This window comes from Kogia breviceps, chromosome 1 (assembly GCF_026419965.1).
Source record: "Kogia breviceps isolate mKogBre1 chromosome 1, mKogBre1 haplotype 1, whole genome shotgun sequence".
Taxonomy (NCBI): Eukaryota; Metazoa; Chordata; class Mammalia; order Artiodactyla; family Physeteridae; genus Kogia; species Kogia breviceps.
This window is the reverse complement of record NC_081310.1, coordinates 21,096,145-21,114,782: the sequence shown is the minus strand read 5'-3', so window position 1 is coordinate 21,114,782 and position 18,638 is coordinate 21,096,145. Positions and strand designations below refer to the sequence as shown.

General features: G+C 54.2%; 1 protein-coding gene across 2 annotated transcripts in view; it reads right to left on the bottom strand.

Annotated features, from left to right (window-relative positions):
* Positions 1-18,638, bottom strand: part of CAPN2 (calpain 2) — a 53,201-nt gene that overhangs the window by 12,717 nt on the left and 21,846 nt on the right. For both annotated transcript variants that reach the window (XM_067028288.1, XM_067028281.1), the window contains exons 3-11: positions 11,170-11,288; positions 10,512-10,645; positions 9,255-9,423; positions 7,981-8,064; positions 6,123-6,208; positions 5,127-5,201; positions 4,255-4,415; positions 1,816-1,985; positions 201-212 (exon numbers count right to left, since the gene is read on the bottom strand). In XM_067028288.1, the coding sequence (XP_066884389.1) occupies positions 201-212; positions 1,816-1,985; positions 4,255-4,415; positions 5,127-5,201; positions 6,123-6,208; positions 7,981-8,064; positions 9,255-9,423; positions 10,512-10,645; positions 11,170-11,288 (1,010 nt within the window). The remainder of the gene's footprint in view (positions 1-200; positions 213-1,815; positions 1,986-4,254; positions 4,416-5,126; positions 5,202-6,122; positions 6,209-7,980; positions 8,065-9,254; positions 9,424-10,511; positions 10,646-11,169; positions 11,289-18,638) is intronic.

Genomic DNA, 18,638 nt, shown 5'->3' with positions numbered 1-18,638 from the left:
GGCTGCCTCAACCTGTGCTTAGACCCTGGGATCTAGGACCTGAGCAACCTCACCGGGGCCCAGAGGGGCTGGGGACTCATCCTTCACCGCCACCAGTCCCTGCCCAGGCTTCACAAGACCCCCGAGCCAGCACTCTAAGCCTTCTCCTTGTTGGTGAACCTGAGTCCCCAGGGACGGCGGCTGACGTGAGCCAGACGTACCTCCTCGGGAATCTGCAAATAAAGGAGAACACGCTGAATTCAGAAAATTCTGGAAAAGCTCCAGAAAGAAATGTCACCACTGAGATGGTCTCCTTTGCTACTACCCCCCTTTCTCTGTAGCTTTAGCAATAGGAACTAAGTCAACCCGGTAATTATTTCCCAAGGAACTCAACGTATTCCCACATTAAAAAAAAAAAAAATCTTATGAGCCGGCGATAATGTGCATGAGCCCTTAGCACCGTTCTTAACTTATAGAGCAAGAAACCAAGGCCTGGAGCTGTGAAGTGACCTGGCTGACCTGGCTGAGGCCACCCAGCTGCCTGCAGCAAAGCCCACACCCCACCCTCGCCGCCAGGGAGAGCAGGGCTGGAGGAAGCAGCACAGGGGCACAGCTGCGCTCGGGGCCGGGAGCCAGCAGGTGCTGGTTCTGAGCTTCTGCCGGCCACATCCGTCTGTACTTCCTCAAGCAAGTCATTTCCCTTCTCTGGCCTCAGCCCACGGCTGGATTTCCAAGTCTGGGCTGTGTGTCACAATTCAGTCTGCATTTTCTTGCAGCTATTCTGTCCCAGATCCAAAGTCCCCAGCTCCTACTTCGGAGACTGAGCAGCTTGGAATCACGTGCAGTTTTACTAGTGACGGTGCTCGCCCAGCTCCACCAGTTGGTGGGTGAGCAGGCAGACCGTCGCCCCAGGGGCGGCAGCCGCGTTTCCCTGTTGAGTGAAGTGAGCAGACAGCCCTCTCCCGGACACTGTGTCTGACTCCTCGGTGCCGTGCTGGGAGCCCGGCCCTCAGGGTTCGGTGGGAGACCTGATGTGCAGGATTTGCTGATTCCCCCGCCATGGCTGTCTGCAGGCTGCCCACGTGACCTCACTGAATGTGGGGCTGGGAAGAGAGGGCCAGCTCCAGCACATCATGCGGCCCACCCGGCACAGCAACGTGCGCCCCACTTGAGCGGCGGCTCTGAAGCCTCCCTTGCACCCCGCGTCTCCCACCGCTCGCCCCAGGCCAGGGGCGGCTCTTCTCTGTGCCGGAGAAGGGAGAGGGGAGGGGCCCCGGCCCGGCGTGCTGGGGCAGTTGGGTCGGAATGAAAGGACATGGGGGCAGTGAGAGCGCCAGTGTTGGGTGCGGGGCTCCAGCCGGCCGAGCCCTGGCGGGAGCACAGGACCAACCGCTCCCCAGCCCTGGGCACGGGCTCCGCCCAGTGGGACGGGACCTGCTGGCTCAGTTCCCGCCCTCACAGTGGTTCCTGACACGGTCCGGCATACTCTGTCCTCGTCTTACATCTGTTCTGTACTTCGGAGACTGGTGGCCAACCAGAGTCCCAGGCCTGGGGCAAGTGAGAAGGGACACGGAGACCATCTGAAAGAACGGGACTCGCCGCAAGCCGGCTGCTGGGGAAGGGGGGCTCCTGGTGACCCAGACCTACTGCAGGGACCTCCCTGCGTGAGTCCCTTAAGACTGGCCTGGCCCGTGGCTTGGCTTTTCCTTGGCCAAGCTTCCGGCCTGGGGTCCCATCTCCAGGTCTGCCTCTGGGGTTGGCCTTCGTCGCAGGGGCTGACACGAGCCAAGGAGGAAGGGAAGGAGGAGCCCCAGGCCTGTGGACGCCCCCCCGTACCTCATAGATGCCGAAGCCTATCGTGTGCATGTCCTCGCCCATCTTCCTCTGCCGCCGCCGGTGCTTCTGGATGAGACCCACCAGGAAGGTGCAGCCGTTCTCCCCGTCCTCCTCGTCCTCGTCCTCCTCCTCCAACTTGACCAGGTACTGAGGGTTCATCCAGAAGGTATCTGTAGCCAGAGGGGGCGGGGCTCGGTCACTCAGAACACCGGAGCCCAGCGTGAACAGGTGTGAACGGGCGGACGAGGGGACGAGGCCGCGGCGGTCGCAGGGCTTGGAGGCTGCTGGGAGGGGGGTGAGGATGGGCGGGGTGGGGGCTGGCAGAGCAGAGGAACCAGAGACCTGGGCCGGCTGGCAGCCCGTCCGGTGGGAACAGGCCACGAGCAGCGTAGGGCTGGGGGTTTGTCTGGACCTCAGGGGAACCTAAATTAGAAACTCCCCTTTGCAGTTCTCTCTCGCTCGCCCCCAGGCTGGCCGGGCTTGGGAGGCACTCCTCATCCTGGAACAGGGTGGTCAGAGCTGAGGCCCAGATTTCCCTTGGCTCAGCTGTGATATCTCCCCGTGGTATCTTCCCCTCACCAGGCTCTAACTCAAGGGGTCAGAGATGGCCCAGCTGGCCTGGCTGGGGGGACTTGGGGACTAGGTCTGCACCCCCCTCAATGAACCCGGGGGCCAGGAACGTCCTGTGCCAGTCTCAGCCTCTTGTTCTGGGTCCCCGTCCTCCTGGGCCTGTCCCCTTTTGCCCACTCGTGGTGTCTCTGCCCTCCCCACTTTCAAAACCTATTTGCAGGAAGGAGCTGAGATTCATTCATTTTAAGGATAATTAATGTGATCTCCTTCCTTTACCTAATAACATTCTACTTGTGGAAAGAAAGGTATCTAGTGTAGGGTTTGGCAAACTACGGCTCTAGGGGCTGCTGGCTGCCTGTTTTTACAAATAAAGTTTTATTAGAACACAGCCATGTCTAGTCATTGAAGTATGGCTGCCTTCGGGCTACAGCAACAGCTGAATAGTTGCCACAGAGACTAGATGGCCCACAGAGCCAAAAGTGTCAACTATCTGGCCCTTAAGAGAGAGTCTGCCAACCCCTGATCTAGTGGGTAGGAGACATAGTCTTATCTGAGGCAGAGGACCATCCCAGCACCCCTGGAACTTGCTTGGTGGCTGCATACATGAGGTGAAGGATTAAAAGCACCAGAGCTGGGCTTCCCTGGTGGGCGCAGTGGATAAGAATCTGCCTGCCAATTCAGGGGACACAGGTTCGATCCCTGGTCCGGGAAGATCCCACATGCCACAGAGCAACTAAGCCCGTGTGCCACAACTACTGAGCCTGTGCTCTAGAGCCCCAACTACTGAAGCCTGTGTGCCTAGAGCCCATGCTCTGCAACGAGAGAAGCCACCGCAATGAGAAGCCTGCGCACCTCAATGAAGAGTAGCCCCCGCTTGCCGCAACTAGAGCCTGCACACGGTGCTGTGCTGCACACAGCAACAAAGACCCAATGAAGCCAAAAATAAATAAATTTTTAAAAAAAAGCACCAGAGCTAGAGGCACCAATCCGCTAGTCCCGGTCTGACTACTTGCTCTGTGGCCCAGGTATGCCACTGAGAGCCTCGGTTTCCTCATCTGTAACAAGAGAATCAATATATGACCATGACTTGCCACTGCAGTACTTAAACACTGACTCCACAGTCAGCCTGCCTGGGTTCAAATCCCAGGCACAGTCAAGGCTGTGAGGCCTTGGGCAAGTCACTTAACCTCTCCAAGCCTCAGTCCCCTCATCTTAAAGATGGAGATGATAATAAAGTGCCTGCCTCAAAAGGCTGTTGTGAGGATTAAATGGAGTAATATATTAATAAATCACTTAGCACAGTTCCTAGCACCCAATGTATGTTCCATAATTGGCAGATGTCTTCACGATGGGACAATTTCTGAGTGGGAGAGGGCAGGGGAGGACTGGGCCATCAAGGCAGAAGAGTCAGGGGAATAAACAAAGGATAAACCAGAGGAGGAATCCTTGCCGCCGTCTGAGCAGGACCCCATCAACATCTGCTGAGTGAACTGGGCACAAGAGGCCTGCCAGGCAACCAGCAGGGCCCAGTGGGTGAGACCCCCCTGCTGGGCTAGGCTGTGTGGGCTGCGTGTGGATAAAGTAGCCCATGGGTGTGAAGTGGGACGAACGCTGCGCTGCCTCCGTGGGCGTGGGCGAGGCCGTGGCCTCAGGGAATCTAGGGCCTGGGGAGGAATCACAGAGATGGCACGCCTTGGGCTCTGCGTGGGCAGGGAGGCAAGTGAGCGCGGAAGGCAAGGGGCGAGGGGACAAGAGGCGTGCTGAGGTGGAGACTCCGGGAGAAGAGGCAGAGGGTCCCGGCGGGTAGGAGCGGCCGGGATGGGGCGCGGCACACCGGGGGGCAGGGGGGGGGGCGGGGGGGGTGCTCACTCGGGTAGTTCCTGCAGCCGCCCGCGGTGGAGCCCCGCCTCCAGTTCCCATCCATCTTGGTGAGTTTCCACTTCTTGTAGGTGTCACTGGTCAGCGTGTCCGGGGTCAGGTTGCAGATCTCCAGGCGGGAATAGTGCCTCAGGAAGTCGCTGAAAGACATCCTGCCAAAGCAGGGACGCAGCCCCCACGTGACCGGAGGACACACTGATGAGCCTGGACCTTCCGCCCGAGGCCAGACTAGGGCCCAGCGAGGGCCAGGCAAAGCTGCCAGGAGACGGCACCTCGGGGCCACGTGGCCACCGGGCCCGCCCCGGGGAGGTGCCAATTCTAGTCCTGGTGCTACCTACCACCTTCTAGCCAGGTGACCTTGAGCAAGTTACTTAAGCCTCTGTGAAACTCAGAACTCTCATCTGTAAAAGTGGGGGCCACGTATATCAGATGAGACAAAATACGGCTGCTCACTTGGTAAGATGCCAGCACTGTACGGACGTAGGTGGCCCCAGAGTAGCAGAGACACAGCCGCGTGGGCCCGCTGCTACTATCCAGGGGACCCATTTCTTGGGGCCTCGGGATGAACCTCTGGGAGCTGGTTGGGAGAAAGGCCCATCTTTCCCCTCTTTTCTCTTGGGTGGACCTGAACATGCCTGCAGGAATTCTTAGGCTTCTCTGCTGAGCTGCTCAGCTTTGAACGCCTACTGCTGAGATGGACAGATTGAAGAGGTTCAAGAATTTTTTTTGTTCAAGGTCTTATAGTGAATTTAAAACAACGACAAAACCAGGATTCCCACGCTCCTGGCTCCCTCAACACGATAACGTCACTCGTTTTCTAGTAAAGATCAGACGCCTCTTGCCCTAAAGCCTAAGACTCTTACCAGAATTCCCCATCTTCATGCCGTCTGGTCAGCCTTTCCCTCACCTCTGGGTCAATAGTGGTCCAGTTTGGGCAGCTGGAAAACCAAGCAATGGGAGAGGCATTAGAAACTAGTGTGGGACGACGACCTCTCCCCAGGATGCCCCAAGCTGAGGACCGGGGACATGCTCTCCCACCTGAGGGCCCAGACCCCAGCAAGGGAGGGGAGTGACACACAGGTAGGTGGCTGAGAGGTGCAGGGCAGCCAGGTGAAGAGGACACATTATCCTGGAAGATGGTGGCAAGGAGGATTCCAGAACATGAACACAGCCCATCAGAGACCTGAAGTAGCATCAGTGGCCCAAACTGAGATGGGCCTGTCAGCTCTTTTAAGGGGCGGCTGGAAATTCGATGTAGGGGAGTGGCGCTCATCTTGGCCTCTGCAGCTGACCTGCAGGCCCCGGCAGGCGTCTCTATGCCATGGCAGAGGCTGCCAGGGAAAAGGTGAAGAACTGTGGGTGCTGGGCTGCGGAGGAGGACGGGGAGACGGGAGCGGGGGAAGACCATGAGAGGGGCTCACAGAGTTCACCCCAGAGAGTCGAAGGTCTAACAGGCCTACCAGGAACCCTGGACACCAACAGAAGGACTTCTCTCTGGTCACAGGCACAAAGTTTACATCCTTGGGATAGAACGAGTGCTTGGGGGAGGAAGGGTGTATTTTTTCCCTGAAGATCCAATAGCAAGGTGACGCCGAGCTCGGGAAGGGAGGAACCACGAGGTGATCAAAGGATGAGCATCCCAGGAGCCCCGGGCCTTGTAAAGGCACCCAGATGGCTGGAGTGCACTGGTTAAGAGCCTAGAGGGCCACCAGCCCCAGGGGTCCCACTCGGGGTGGCCTGTGCTCTCGGGGCTTTGTTCTCAGCACGGCGACCGTCCTGTCCCCGTCCCCACCCCCCAGCTCCTCAGCGGCCCCTGGAAAGAGTGCCCCTACCCCGGCTCCTGACCCAGCCCTCCTCACTTGTCGTTCCACTGCCCGGTCCACTCCACCTCTCCCCAGGGGTTCCGGATACGGATCAGCTTCTGCAGGCTTCCTCTGCTTTCCACCTGCAGGAGGGGCGGGTGAAGGAGAGGAGAGAGATGTTGAGTTCAAGCCAGGCCTGGAGGTTCTCCGGCCCAAAGCCCCTTTTCTCCATGAGCCAGGGGAGGGAGGCGTCAAGTCCACGTAATAAGGGGGATCACAAAAGGGAGAGGGCCTTGACTCCCAGACCCTCGCGGCTGCTCAGCTTTGGCAGCTCCCAGGGTCTGGCCCTTGGAGGACCAGGGCTCTTTAACCTCTATCCTGAGTCTGAGGCATAAATGTGCTTGTTCTAGACTCTGCATTGGCACGTCACCTCTGAACCTTAGTTTAACTAACTATAATAGGATGCACTTTCGTCACAGGAGCTCCATCAAATGAACACTGGTGCTGACAAGCAAATGCAGTGCATGAATCTTGATTAAACCCTGGGCTGGGGGCATTGAGGGTTTATAAAGGACATTTTGGAGCAACTGGGAAAATGTTTACATGGACTATATATTAGATCATGTTACTGAATTAATGTTTATTTCTTCAGCATGAAAATAGTACTAGGATTACATAAGAGAGTGTCCTTATGGGTAGGAGATAAATACTGAAGTATTCAGGAGCCAAGCGTCTGTTGTGACATCTGCAATTTACTTCCAAATGGCTCAGAAAGAAAGTACACATACATAGAGACAAAACAGATGTGGAAAATTTCAACCATTGTTGAATCTGGAAAAATAGCATATGGATGTTTATTATACTGTTCTATCAACTTTTCTGTAGAATTGAAATTTTTCAAAATAAAAAGATATATGCGGGGGTGTTAAATAAAACAAAGATTCATGGTTAAAAAAGAGAGAGAGAGAGCACTGCCCATGTCAGAAGACCTGGGATCTAGTCCGGGTTTTCTAATTAACAGTGGATGGTGGCTACCTAACAGTATTTATAGTATATATTAAAAGAAAAAGAAACAGCAAAGTCCAGGACAGCGACCTGCTTAGACCCAATGTGTCAGGTACAGTCTGAGCGCTTTACATATATTAACTTGTTTGAATCACCTCAACAATCTGCAATGGATTTTTTAAAAATTAATTAATTAATTTTAATTAATTTTTGGCTGCATTGGGTCTTCGTTGCTGTGCACGGGCTTCTCATTGCGGTGGCTTCTCTTGTTGTGGAGCACGGGCTCTAGGTGCGCAGGCTTCGGTAGTTGTGGCACGTGGGCTCAGTAGTTGTGGCTCACGGGCTCAGTTGCTCTGCAGCATGTGGGATCTTCCCGGACCAGGGCTCGAACCCGTGTCCCCTGCATTGGCAGGCGGATTCTTAACCACTGCGCCACCAGGGAAGTCCCTACCATGGATATTATTATTACTGTTTCTAATTTAAATTTGAGGAAACTGGGGGGGTGGGCAGAAGAGAGTTTAAATAACTGCCCAAGGCCACATAGCTGGCAAGAGGCAGAGTCAGATTTGACCACTACAGTAATTGGGGCACCAATGCTTCTGTGAGATCAAATGTGAAAGCACTTTGAAGAGGATGGAACACTACACAGATGCAGTGTTGTATTATCTTAGCTGGTCCAGAAGAGCGAGACAATTCTGGAACTCAGTGGCACAGAGGGCCTGGACCGACCCGCGGCCAGCAGAGGGCAGCACACGGCCGGCAGGGGCTGGGGAGGGCCGGCCCATCCCCTTGGCCCCGAATTTCAGCGAGGACTGGGGAACGCGGGCCCCACCCTCAGCAAGCAGCAAAAATGGCTTTCACCATCATGTGAGCAAGAGAAAGACCCCCGAGAATGCCTGCCGGGCGTTACCTCCTCGGCGCCGGTGACCGAGTACGCGTGCCCCTTCACCAGCTTCTGGAAGGTGATGGCCTCCGAGTCTGCAGCACTGGTGATCTGGAAATGCGGGAGAATCAGTCCCAGCCCAGCCCGCCGCATCCCGCCTCCTCCCTCCCTCCCTCCGTCCGTTGCTCAGGGCTCAGCAGGGCCTTGGCCCGGGTGGAGGGCTCCCGCTCCTGCCTGGAGGCCCTCCTACTACTTCTTTGAGGCGCTGACCGGCTATTCACCACCAGAGAAGAGGCTGAGGGCAGCCCTCTGGGAGAGCGGCACTTGCACTCACGTGTGTGCCCGGCGCGGTCACAAACTCCCGCAGGAAAGGGCACGCCGTGGAGGGGACTCAGGACACACACCTGGACGGCGCCCGCGGCCCAGGCGCGCGGAGTCCCCTGAAACCGCGAGGCTGCCCCGCCCGCTGCAGGGTTTACACTAGGACAGTCCTTCGTTTCTGCCTGACTTCAGAATTGGCTTCTGTTCTACTAGAACTTCCCCAGTCATTCCTTCCTCCATCTGTTCTGATGGAGGTTGTTATTTTTGTCTGGGTCAATGAGAAGGGCTGCGTGGGAGTAGAAAGGGTCTCTGCCATGCAAACATGGTTTGCAGAGAAAGCCTGAGAATCCCTGCCTAGGGTCAGACAGACTTGGGCCCCCAGAGCCAGACTTCCTACCCCTGTCCCCACAGGGACCAGAGCTAGGACAGGGCTCCAATGCCGGGCACAGGCAAAGCCTGGAGGCTCCTTGGGGACAGGGGTTGTGCCCACCCCCCCCTTCCTCTGGCGACGTTTGCCAGCAAGGCTGGCACGTGGGAATGGTTCCTTCCTGTGCCTTCTGAAGTCTTCCCCCGGGCCCCTCAACCCTGCAGCAGTGGAGGCAAGGCTGCTGGGCTCCCTCCGGTCATAGGCCCTGCACGTGGGGCAGAAGGTGTCTGGAATGGTCCTGCCTCGGGCCCAGCAGAGGGCAGGGGACTCTCAGGGAAGCTGTGGTCCCGGGTGGTGAGTCAAAGGAGGCTGAGGGTTGTAAGTAGGCTGGAGAAGGAAAGGTTGGAGTCACCATCGCCCCAGCAGTTGTACCCCAGCCAGCCTGGGGGTTGCCTAGCCAGCCAGGGCTCCAGGTGACGTGCAGTGTGGTGGACAAAGGATGTGCTAAGCATGGGGGGAATGAGGGCAGTGGGTTTCTTTGGTCGCTGTTGGAGGAGGCTCACTTCAGCTAGAGCAGGCGGGGGTGCGGCCAGGGAGGGAGGCCCGGACTTACATCGATGGAGCAGCCAAGGAGAGAGCCTTTCTGCAGAGCCTTCTGGATGATCTTGAACAGGTTGGGAGGGGCCTTCCTTAACTCATACCACTCGGCGATGCCTCCGGTGAAGTCCTCGAAGCCCTCAGTGGTGGCACCCCCAGAGAGGGCTTCGTAACACCCATTGATCCTGCAGGAAGGGGACAGACGCCGCTGCCGGCCGCTGCTGACGCCTTCTGATTCTCGAGGTGCCCCTCCCCCCACGCCTCTTCTGTTGGATGCTCCAGGGACCCCCTGCTCAGTCTTTCCCTGGTTTGTCTCCACCTCGGGGTGCCCACGAGGGCAAGTGACCGTCCCCACAGCTACCACTTCCTGGTACTTTGTGAAGTTTTTGGAAAAACCTCACAGAACCTTAGGGTTGGAAGGACCTCGGTGTTTATCTGTCCCAACCTCCTGTATTGATTCTTTCTACATCCTGGCAGGAAAGGGGAGGTCTGCTAAATTGGCTGTTTGGCACTTATAGCTTAAAAGAAAACAGTTCAGTAATGAAAGCAGCTTCCCTGGGCTGTGTTAGGAGGGGCTGGTCTCTCCCCATGGCGATGTTGGCGCCCTGTGGCTTCCCTAACTCTACTATTAGCGCATAAGACTTAGTAGCCTCTCAGGCCCCAGGTTCTCACAGCTGGGTGTGTGACTCCTCGCCCTCCTCCCCGGCAGGGGCTGGAAGGAACAGAAATCCTCCTGATGCCTGAGAGCCGGTCATTTTCCTGGAGGGAGCCCAGGCAGTAGGGCCAGGACCAGGCCACTCTGGAGGCGGGCCGACGTAAGCGTCCCGCTGAGAATGGGCAGTGCTGAGCGCTGGGTGGGGCTGGGGCCCGGCTGGGAGGGCTAGGGAAGCCAGTTTTACTCAGCGTATTATGTACTGTGGGCAAGTCTGCGTCATTTTCGTACCCCTGCAATGGATAGTTTTGCCCACGGGCAGCAACTCTTTGCTGTACTTAGCTGACAAGAATGTTAACATGACCTGCCAAGGAAGCAGAGGTCCTTCTCAAGGCCAGCACCATCAGCCCCATGACTTGCTCCTGTGCATTTGGTTAAAAACGGCAAAAGCTGGGTGTGTTATCTCCTAGAACTGAGAGCCCAATTTTGTCGAGCAGTCCTTCTGTACAGTAGGACTTCTCTTCAGGACAGCCCTTGACTAAATGACTCCCGTGTTGCTTCCCAGAATGCAGGGCAGCCGGGGGCAGGCTGCGGGGGGGGGCGGGCACGGCAGGCACTTACTTGGCGTAGGCCTTCTCCAGCAGCGCGCTCCAGAACTCGCTGCCCTCTGCCGAGTGCACGAAGAGCAGCTCCCCGTCCTTGGAGGGCAGCCTGTCGTCCACCACCACCTCCACCCACTCGCCGTACTGCCAGAACTGCGGGGGGAGGCGGAGGTGGCAGCGTGCGGGGCCCGAGCCTCAGCTGCAGCTGGCTCCTCCCTACCCGGCCCCCCAAGCCCGTCGCATCCCCGAGGAGACGCTCCCCTCCAGCCCTCCTCCTGCAGGTACCACCCGCTGAGAAACGAGCGCAGAGGCACCTGCCCTTCCCTCCCAGGCCACACCTGCCCCTCCAGCACTCCGCCCTGTGCCTTATGCTTTTCAAAATAGTATTCCTCCTTTACGGGCGTAAAAGGAGGACAGGGAGTAGTACTTTAACATTTTGTCTCAGACCCCAAATAATCAACTTTCTTTAAAAAATGTGGGCACTACTTCCTGAGTACCGTGCCCTACCGCCCTCCTCCCCACCGCTGTCCTTACAGGTTCCCGGGGCGACGACGGGCCAGGCAGCTTCCTGCTGTCTCTCGGTGTCCTGCGTAGCAGAGTACTGTCCCTGGCCCCCGGCACCTGCTCCTAGCCCTCAGGATCTGTTCAGGAGAAGCTCGAGCCCACTCTTAAGTTACCTGGAAGTGGAAGATCCCCGCGTAGTTCTCCTGGAAGCTCTGGTCCAAAGGGACGACTCGAGCCAGGATTTCTTCATTCAAGGTGAGGGAGGCAATGGCTGCCAGTAGCCAGCAGTCACCTGTGGACACGGTGTAAGGAGCTCTCATCAGAGAGGCCTCAGTGCCGGGAGGATGTTAAACCTCTTGTTCCCACCTCTGGCACTTGAGGCCTAGGGCGAGCCCGGCACAGATGTTCCCCCCACCCCGTCCTCACATGAGGGCTGTGGAGGAGGGCTGGGGTGATGCTTTGAGGGAACGCTGAGGGAGAAATGTTTTTGCTGTGATAGTCGAGATGGGAGAATTCATTCCCCGAAGGGCCCAGACCCCTGTGATGGCTGGACCGTGTCCTCACAGCCGGCTCCGTGCCTGGTCCACCGAAGGTGCACGGCAGCGAGCGTGTGTGGAGCGAGGGCTCCAACTCAGCAGCAGAGGCTTCTGACAACACAGGGTCTGAAAGTGGGCGAGTCTGAGGGAGAGGAAGAAGACACCGGCAGGCAGCCCCACGGACACAAACGCAAGGGCTGAGTCTGAGAAGGCACCCTGGGCCGTCTCCCTGAGGACGGGCGGGGAACACCGCTGGGCGGGTGTGTGGGTACCACACGTGGGAGTCAGGGATGGGGACGGTCAGATGGTCGGCTGTCTGGCGGCCTGGCCTCCCCTTAGCCTCGGTGCCCTCCTCTGCGACATGTGAGTAACTGGGGGGCATTGACAACAGGGGGTCAGAAGAAAGCTGGCAGCAGGGAAGGCTCATGTTTACCATGAGATAAAAGGCCCAACTGATGGGGGCGTTCTGGGAGGAGGATGAGGAAGTTTACTCCATTCTTAAGGAATGTGCACTTAACTTGCCTACAGTTTCCCATGACAAGATAGGAAATCGCCTCAGATGAGTTTGGTTTCCATGGCTGGGTTTATTTTTATTAATTGGCAGGTCTATTAAAAGTGTTACTTAAGGACTTCCCTGGGGGCGCAGTGGTTAGGAATCTGCCTGCCAACGCGGGGGACAAAGGTTCGAGCCCCAGTCCAGGAAGATCCCGCATGCCGCGGAGCAACTAAGCCCGTGCGCCACAACTGCTGAGCCCGCGCTCTGGAGCCTGCGAGCCACAACTACTGAGCCTGTGTGCCACAACTACTGGAGCCCGTGCTCCGCAACAAGAGAAGCCTCTGCAATGAGAAGCCCGCGCACCGCAACGAAGAGTCGCCCCCGCTCGCCGCAACTAGAGAAAGCCCGCGCGCATCAACGAAGACCCAACGCAGCCAAAAATAAATAAATGAAAATAAATAAGTAAAAAAAAATTTTTCTAATGTCAACTCTTTCTAAAGAGTGTTACTGAAATTCACCGCAATCTTTGAATTCTGCGGACTAGTTGGTGTCCTGAGAGTTGCTGAACCGACTGACCTGCTAACACTTACCAATGATGGGGGAACAGCTCTGAGGCCTCTAGGTGCTCAAGCCGGCCCCGTGGGAAGTGGAGGCACACCCGTCCCTAACCAGCCAGTCAGTAGCCAAAGGAAGTTACATCCCTTTGCTCCTTAAGTTGGGCGGCCGCTGTGGGTTCATCGCAGTTTTCCACTCAGCGGCCATCTCTTCCCTCCTGGCGCCACCAGTGACCCTCCGGGAAGCAAGCCTCCCTGCCTCCTCCCTGCCTGAGAGGTTTGGGTGGCGCTGGCCCTGCCCGCAGTTCCAGAGGTGGATCTGCGGCAAGCTAGGCTGCACGTTCTCTGGCTTCAGTGGTTCGCTTGGGGAAGGTTCTGTAACCCAGCCAGAGCCAGGGAGGTATGAGACCACCACTCCTGGGGCTTCAGAGAGAGTGGACAGGTGCCCTCGTTGACTGCATTGGTTCTACAATGAGGGGCGGCCTAGTGCTGAAGCCGTCTTGCAGCCAACTCGGAGGAAGAGGGGCTGACAGCTGGAGAGAGAGAAACCATGTCCTGGTGTCATCACTTGAGTCCCTGTATCAAGCTGTACCTGAAGCCACACCTGCCTTGGACTTCTCAGTTCCAAGAACTGCTCACGTCCCTATTTCCTGACCCATTAGCCAGGGCTACCAGTTCCTGCCTCTTGACTGCTAGGGGAGCTTGGGCAATAGCCATTACTGATGAGGCCTTCTTATGTGCCAGCCACCGTTCTAGGAGCTGCAGGTTCCTCATTTCATTTATTTCTCACAACAGCTCTATGAGGATGGTGCTACGACCATCTCCGTGTTAAAGCCGAGGACGACAAGGCTTAGGAGGTTAAGTGCGCTGCCAATGGCAGAACACTGCAAGGTAAAAGGTGTGGTGTTTGTCAGATCTCAAGAGACAACCTTTTGGGTCAACTAGATCTTTATATAAACCACACTAGAGACTCTTTGACACACTGAGAATAGGAGCTTGCAGAGAAACTTGGCAGTGAGGGTTTTAAGCACTGGCCCTGGGGAAGGAGCCCCTGGTTGGTGAGGATGGAAATCTATGTAGAGGAGCTTTTCCCGGCTTGATTCCATACGCCACCTTGCGGGAGCCAGACCGTCATTGAAACAGACGACATTCAGGCCTTTTCTGAGCACCCGCCCCTCTCTCACTTAGACCTTATCATACTCTCCGCCCTGGAGGATGACTACACCAAGGGACAGCTGCTCCTCAAGCCATGAGATCCTCCTTTTCAATCTACTCCCCTTCCTCCAACTTCAGATCTTCGCCTGACTTTAGTCCTTCTTTGAGAACCTGGAGATGACTGTGATTCCTATTTTTCTTGAGGTTATTTGAGATTTTCTAGGAATCTTGGAAAATGACTTGGGTCTGTCAATACATGGAGGCAGACAGGCCTGTGGATAAAGTGGGCCCAAGTGTAGGAACTTCAGCGACATTTGTCCTGAAACCAGTTATTCCCATGGTTCCTGTAGCTCTTCTGTCCAATCCTCAGAAGAGCTGCCCCAGTCTCTCTGACTCTGGGGGGGCCATTCTAACGCCCTCCTGGCTCCGTTTCCCTTGGTTCCAAGAGTCGATGCCTTTACCTTGTGCATGTGTGTAGGCATCACGCGAGTGTGTGTCTGCAGGACCTGTCGATTGCTTTTTAATGTCGGAGGTCACAGCTGACTGTGCTGCTATTCGTGGGACAGTGACTGAATTCAGGTAGTGATGACCTTTCATTTTTTTTCTTTTTGTGGGTCATACATCTAGGTCAGTGCTGACCGTACATGTGTCTCAGATTACCGCTCACCACCAGACCTGGTCGTTCTTGCGACATCCCAGAAATCGGTGGCCACGTTTCACGGCTCCCTGTTTTTTTCCTTCATGCCCCAGAAGTATTTTTCCTGGTCACCCTGGGAGGAGCAAGGCCTCATCTGCCCCTGCCCTTCAGAGAGGATTGCTTTCTGCATCCCTTCCTATTCCAGTCTAACACGTTTCCTCTGAAAGGATTCATAATCCTAGAATGTCTCCTAGACGACAAAATTGTACCTTTTAGAGATTACGTTACAAAAAAAGGGGGAATTCCCTGGTGGTCCAGTGGTCAGGGCTCTGCACTTTCACTGCTGGGGCCCAGGTTCAATCCCTGGTCAGAGAATTAAGATCGTGCCAGCTGCACAGTGTGGCCAACCAAAAAAAAAAAAAAAAAAAAGAGAGAGAGAGAGAAATAGAGATAAAGTTACTTTCTTGAGTTCACAGGTTCCTGGAAAGGCAGAGCAGGGACAGGAATCTAGACTCTTGACTTCTGGTCTGTGCTCCTTCCACCAGAAGGAATGAAAGAAGTAACAAGTAGTTAACATTGTATATAATACTCTGCAATTTACAAAGAACATGGTCCACATTTTATTTGATCCTTACAGAAATCTTATGAGATGATTATCCTAATTATTATCACCTTTTTTGGATGAAGCTCAGGAAGTCTATGTTCTACACAGTTAGCAGGTCTTACATGTAAATCCTCTGAATCCAAATCCTGGGTTTTGTTTAAAAACCATACCTTGCTGAAGATTTCCTTTGGTTAAGAGTATCTGATTCTTCTAACTAGGGAAAGACCCCACTTCTAACTAGGAAAATCCAACTGCAATTCAAATTTAAAACTAAGGGGTAACAAGCTGGCAGCTTCCTGAAATCCTATATTGTATCTTAATACCCCAATATCCTTGGCTCAGAAATATTAAAACATATCACCCATTCAGTGCAATGCAATTCCTTACAGCAACAGGAGGATGGCCTGTCACTGCACAGCCAAGACTCTGGCACTAAGATCACAGCACAAGCAGGAAGAAACGAGAGTTAGATGCATTTTACAGTCAAAGGTTCAAAGTTTTTTTTATCAGGTCTCCAAATTCTGGAGTTGAGGGAGACTTAGAGCCACTTAGAAGAACATCTTGATTTCTAATAAGGTGGAAGCATTTGAAATCCTATTTTATTATTCTGATTTCTTGACTTTCTCCCTCACCCCATGCAGCAAAATATTTTTAACTAAGTAGGGAAGCTCTCTTATGTAGAGCCCTTTTTTTTTTTTTGCGGAACGCGGGCCTCTCACTGTTGTGGCCTCTCCCATCGCGGAACACAGGCTCCGGACGCGCAGGCTCAGCGGCCATGGCTCACGGGCCCAGCCGCTCCGCGGCACGTGGGATCTTCCCGGACCGGGGCACGAACCCATGTCCCCTGCATCGGCAGGCGGATTCTCAACCACTGCGCCACCAGGGAAGCCCTAGAGCCCATTTTTAAAGTTTATTTAGTATCTGCTCATACAAGCTTTCTCCGTAACAAGATGTGAAGACAACGGTTATCGCAGTTTACACTCACGGAGACTTACTGTGTGCCAGGCCCTGTGCTAAAGTGCTTTACATGCATTGCAAACAACAACAACAAAATGCTGCCTGTCATTCCAGGAAACAACCATGTTGCTGCCATCAAGCCGTCAGCCACCGTAGCCACCCAAACAGCGCACCCTGCGGGGATTCAGGCTGGAGAAAAACGGGTCCTAGATGGTTAAGATGCAGATCTAGGGAAAAATTTCAATGAGCCCAGACTCTTGGATCCTCCCATACAGAGAAAAACACTAAAATCATTAACTTGAGATGTCTGTTTTTTTGTGATTAGCAGTAATCTTTTGATGTCCACTACATAATTTTTTTCAGTGAAAACTCCTATATATCTTGCTCCTCCCTTACCACTCTGGAACAGGCCCTCAGAGCTACCAGGGAGGCTGTCCTCCCAGGCTATAGTCCTCAGTTGGGTCCCCGAATAAAACGTAACTTGCAACTTTTAGGTTGTGCGTTTTTTTCAGTCGAAAGCATCACGAAGTCATCTCATTTCCTCGCCACAAAGCAGTCTGGGGTAGGTGGGTACTATTACCGCCCTCCGCAAGGAGACCGGGTGGCTCATCCCGAGGTCCCAGCTAGTGAGTGGCTGTCAGATCTGCCTGAGCAAAGCACGTGCTTTTAATGTATATTCTGAACAGTCTCCTCTACAAGCAGGTGTCAATTTCTAACTCACCCCGTTCACAAAACGTGGTCTTGGGGGCTTTTGTCCTTGAGAGGCGACTCCATTATGTTGCAGTGCTTGGGCTGCACAGTGTTTCCTCTCCAGCTTCCTGCTCGCTCCGCCTGGATGGCCAAGTCCGCCTGAGGGTTTTCTCCCCACGTGCAAACCCGGTCTACACCCTCATTAGCTGTAGCCTCACACAGTACCACTCCTCCGGGCTGAGGGTTCTCCCTACCAAGGTCAGAATCTCCTCTCCCTCAGATGATTTATGAAAACCCGTCTCCTCTGGGTAATCCCATGGTGATCTGCTTCTGCAGAGGTGACCTGGTGGGAGAAGTCACTGGAGTCTCCTCCTGGCACAGCCTGTTCGGGTCAGTCACGTCCCGGTCTGGATAAAACCAGGCCAGCTGGTACGGGCCAGGCAAGACAACCCGTTGACCTCTGAGGCTCCAGACCACTTGTGGTGCAAACTGGTTTGAGAGGGTGCCTGCCAGTGACCGAGGCCTTTCCTGGAATGTTGCCACCTGGATGGGGCTTGAAAAAGAAAGATCCGGCATCTAGTTTTCTAGGGTGTTTAAATCATGCATCTGTAAGGGACTCCGGACTTCAGCAAGCATTTCTTCCTTGTGTTGTTTGTCTGTCTGGCTCTGCTCTCCAGCCACACAAGAAGATATTTTGGCAGGGTTGAGGGTGGCCGCCGAGACGGCTCGGGGGATGTGTCACTGAACACTGCACCACGAAACTCCTGCCTTCCCTTCCTGGTGGGTTTCCCAGTTGTTACATGATTTTAGCCTTCCTGCCCGGGTACGAAGTCCTTTTAGAAGGAGCAGACGGGGGTGATAGCCTTCTCATCTTTATTTACTCCATTTATCTCAGAGCAGCAACAACTGTCTTGGGGGCCTGAGTGCCGGACTGTGGGAGCTGGAGGTGCGGATGGGTACCTTCTGGTTGCCTCCCCACATCCAGCCTACACCCTTTTCCATCCTGCCCTCTGCGCCAGAGCTGACCTCAGTGGATGAAACTGTGGGCTCCCGGGGCCTCTGGCTGCTGGGAGGGTTTGGCCAGCGGGGAAGCCCTAAAGACCAGAGGGAGGGAGGAAAGTGAGACTAGTGTATTTCTTCCCTGGCTCCTTCTTTGTGAGCTTGGCTCGAGCTATGTCCCTTGGCTGCAGGCACTGTTCCTTCAAGGTGGCATCTGTACACGACCCGGTTCTAGAATCCTGACAACTGCCTCCGACTCACATCAGGGCTCTCTTGAGCTGGGAGGGATGGTTATGCTTCCTCATTTGATTACAGAGGTTTCCAGCCACGCCGTTTATGTCCAACAGTGTTCAAGACTTCTCTGACTCGTGTGGTCTGTCCTCCACCGGCTGTTCACCCTTACAGCTAACTCCAAGGACACCATCCTGCCTGGAGAGGCGTAGACAATCATTTACTCCATTTAAAAGGCGGCCCGCATTCTTGGCTAGAAAGATTCATCATAAAATTGGCACTTCCTCTTAAGTCAGTCTATAAATTTAATGCAATCCCAATAAAAATAGCAAGAGGATTTTTAAAAAATTGGAACGTAGCTGATCCTAAAATTTACAAGGAAAAAGTAAACATAAAGCCTAGCCAGAAAAAAATCTAAAGGGAGCAGAGTCTAGCTCTATTAGCTATTAAAACACATATAGAGCTAAAATATTTAAAATAGTACAGAACTTGTGCAAGAGTATACAGAGATACATAAATGGCACAAAAGAGAAAGCCCAGAAATAGTTCCAAACATAGGAATTTAGTAAAGATAAATTATTCACAACTGGAACTGGAACAACTGAGTAGCCATCTAGAAAAAAATCAAGTTCTAGCTCATCTTGTCATGGGGATAAATTCTAAATGGAATAATATTTACATAAACATAACATTATATATCTTAACAATGTACTTTATATTATTTATATGTTATGTATAAATATAAATCTAGCCATTTGTATTATTTACATATTTATTATTTAT